The sequence below is a fragment of the Trifolium pratense genome, linkage group LG2 (assembly GCF_020283565.1).
Source record: "Trifolium pratense cultivar HEN17-A07 linkage group LG2, ARS_RC_1.1, whole genome shotgun sequence".
In the NCBI taxonomy this organism is placed as follows: Eukaryota; Viridiplantae; Streptophyta; class Magnoliopsida; order Fabales; family Fabaceae; genus Trifolium; species Trifolium pratense.
In genome coordinates this window covers 26,681,518-26,684,691 of record NC_060060.1, presented here as the reverse complement: position 1 = coordinate 26,684,691, position 3,174 = coordinate 26,681,518, and the positions used below count along the sequence as shown (strand labels likewise).

General features: G+C 32.9%; 1 protein-coding gene across 1 annotated transcript; it reads left to right on the top strand.

Moving 5' to 3' along the window:
- The first annotated feature begins 653 nt into the window (after positions 1 to 653).
- LOC123911652 (zinc finger protein WIP6-like) lies at positions 654 to 2,243 on the top strand. Its single transcript, XM_045963119.1, has 2 exons — positions 654 to 1,152; positions 1,616 to 2,243. Exons 1-2 carry the CDS (start codon positions 709 to 711, stop codon positions 2,114 to 2,116), a joined length of 945 nt encoding a protein of 314 aa, XP_045819075.1. The 5' UTR covers positions 654 to 708; the 3' UTR covers positions 2,117 to 2,243.
- Positions 2,244 to 3,174: the final 931 nt, after the last annotated feature.

The following is a 3,174-nucleotide window of genomic DNA, read 5'->3' as shown; positions in this document are numbered from 1 at the left end:
AATTTTGTTTGATAAAAATGTGAAGTGTTTGCTAACGAGTTTCTCTAACTAGCTTATAACATTTTTTTGAGATACTATTTTAAGTAGTGTATGAACTTATAGCTTTTTACATTTTTCCCTTTTTACCCTTATTATTTTTATTTATTATTTCTTTATTTTAATTTTAAAATATAATAACTACCCACTAACCATACTCACTAACGATGTACTTTTATGTCGTAATTACAACAGTTAAATTTATCAAACACTTTAATTTTATTCTACTAACTTTTCAGCTATAAGCTATCGATCATCAGCTATAAACTAACTTTTCAGCTATCAGCTAGATTATAGCTTATTTTTACCGAACGGAGCATAAGACAAATGTAACTCTTATAAAAAAATCACTTTAAAGAAAAAAATTTAATGTTGTCCACCAATTTGTTCAACATTCAATGTTTCACTGTATATTATTGGCAAAAAAAATTATTATTATTTTCCTAGCTAGAAAAATTAATCTGACACATCGCATGACAAAAGCCAAAAAACATGCATATTCACAAGATTAATTTATTTATATATTGCCTTTCTAGTCCCCACTTACAATCTCCATTAACAACCTCACTCAAAAAACTCTCTCACCGTCTCTCTCACTCACTCACTCACCTAGCAACTATTCACTCAATATATCATATAATATACACAATCCCATCAACCATATTTTTCACCATGCAAGCTCATACATTCTCCTACATATCTTCACTACAAACTAATGAAACTGTTGATGAGTCTTCCATTTCACTCTCTCTTGGTCCGCCTGGTACACATCACCTCAAACCTAAACTATCCTCTTCATCAAATCACTCAGCTACTAGTACTAGTACTACTACTACTACTACTACTCATCATCATCATCATCAGATTCAACACCAAAAGCAAAACTTTACCATTGATGATGATGAGGTAAGTGGTGTAACAGTTGCTCTTCATATTGGTCTTCCAAATACTATTTCACAAAACAACACACCTGTTAGAAAATCTGATCATCATTTGGCTTCAACTCCTATTCAAAGTCAATATTGGATTCCTTCTCCTGCTCAAATCCTCATTGGACCAACACAGTTCTCTTGCACAGTCTGCAATAAAATGTTCAACCGTTTCAACAATATGCAGGTTAGTCAAAAAGTATATAATCTCTCACACTGTTGAATACAATATCCCTATAATATTGCATAGCTAGTATTCTAATATACATTCATAACCATTTATTACAAAATTAAGTGAAATTTTTTATCTAAAAATAATCAATCGTTACTTGGAACCACTTGATATCAGAACTGACCATCGAACCAGATTAAACTGGTAGTAAAAGCCAAAAAAAAAAAAATCTCCAAATAACTTTAAATTTTTGTCAAAATATTTATGAATTTGAATTTTAAGAAATTCATAAACAACATGCAGAAACATTAACATATTATTTTATAAGAAAATATTTGTAGTTAATTTGTTAAAGGAGAGAAAATTTGCTAGCAGCAAGAACCAGGAATCGAACCCTAAACATCGCTCTTAATAATCCTAGTGCATCTTAACTCATACATGTGCTACAACAACTTAACTATTTGTACATATATATCAGATGCATATGTGGGGACATGGTTCACAATACAGGAAAGGGCCAGAATCTCTAAGAGGAGTAAAACCAGCTTCATCAATGTTAAGGCTTCCTTGCTATTGCTGTGCAGAGGGATGCAAAAACAACATAGAGCATCCACGGTCAAGGCCATTGAAGGATTTCAGGACACTTCAAACACACTACAAGAGAAAGCATGGAGCCAAGCCATTTGGGTGTAGAAAGTGTGGGAAACCCTTTGCAGTGAGAGGTGATTGGAGAACACATGAGAAAAATTGTGGAAAGCTGTGGTTTTGTATCTGTGGATCTGATTTTAAACATAAGAGATCACTTAAAGACCATGTTCGTGCTTTTGGTGACGGTCACGCTCCACACACCGTCGAGAGTTGTGAAGATCAGGATGTTTTGTTAGGTGATGAATATGATGAGGAATTTGACGGAGATGAAATTGATGAAGATGATGATGATGATGATAACATTGATGGAATGGTTTTTGGTTTTAATTAATGATAACCAATATAATACCATGTTTTTAATTTAAAAACAAGATCTAACAAGAACGTTCTGTTTTTTTATGTCTTAACTACTATAGTGCAATTGCGAGTATGGCTGCATTAATCGCATTTGATTGTGATTCTCTGTGCAAGATTATAACGGAGATTTATAATCTTGACTAATATGAACCTAGATTCTCATAAGTAAATGAAAGCACCGTTTGCACGCATTCACGGAATTAACATATTTATGATCGTTGGATCAGAATTTCACGATTTATATTTCAAGCTTCGTATAATAGGTAGATTTTTAAGAGAAACCAAAGTCTATACTAAAATTTGAATTGTCTGATTATGATCTAACAATTACTAATGTGCGCGTTAATAGCCTAAAAGCGTGCAATCAATGACAACTGAGAATCGAAATATGAATGTTTTGCCAATTTGTTAGTTAGCTAGATTTTATTTTTTCATCACTAGTATTGGGCCAATTGAACCGCTTAATCCGGTTGCAGGATCAATTCTAGCATCAAGTGATTACATCTCCCTCCTTATCGTAATTGCGGAGGATCAAACTGTGGTCTTCCCTACAAAGTTCAGCGTCAATCACCCATTAAACCAACTAAGGATCGATTAGTTAGCTAAGATTTTGGTTGTAAGTATATATAAGATTTGAATTAATGATTGATTAATGAGTGGAATATATAATTAGAGACCGTAACTATAGTATAGTTTTGTCTGTTGTATGAGAGGAAAAGGAGTGTGAGAAGATGGAGACAAACAGTGAAATGAAAGCTAAGGTTCTTTGCATTAAATGCAAGAAGTGATAGTCTATATCTAATTAAAGGACATATTTTCATTTTGATGATACTTTTTTCTTGTGATAGTGACGAAGGTAAGGACGGTAGTCAAGAGTATTCAGTGACTGCAGATTAAAGACAGACATGCAGACGAGAGCAGTCACAGATTCTACTGTTCATAACTTTGCATTTACTAGCTCACCATAGATATTACAAACAGAAAAGAGAGAGAGAAAGTTATATTAATTTGTTTTGTTTTTGATCGTACCTG

What these genes read in the sequence shown, in the direction of transcription:
- LOC123911652 (XM_045963119.1), top strand. Translation starts at nt 709, where the DNA reads ATGCAAGCTCATACATTCTCCTACATATCTTCACTACAAACTAATGAA. An exon ending in ACCGTTTCAACAATATGCAG is followed by an intron (nt 1,153 to 1,615) that starts GTTAGTCAAAAA and finishes CATATATATCAG; the next exon opens with ATGCATATGTGGGGACATGG.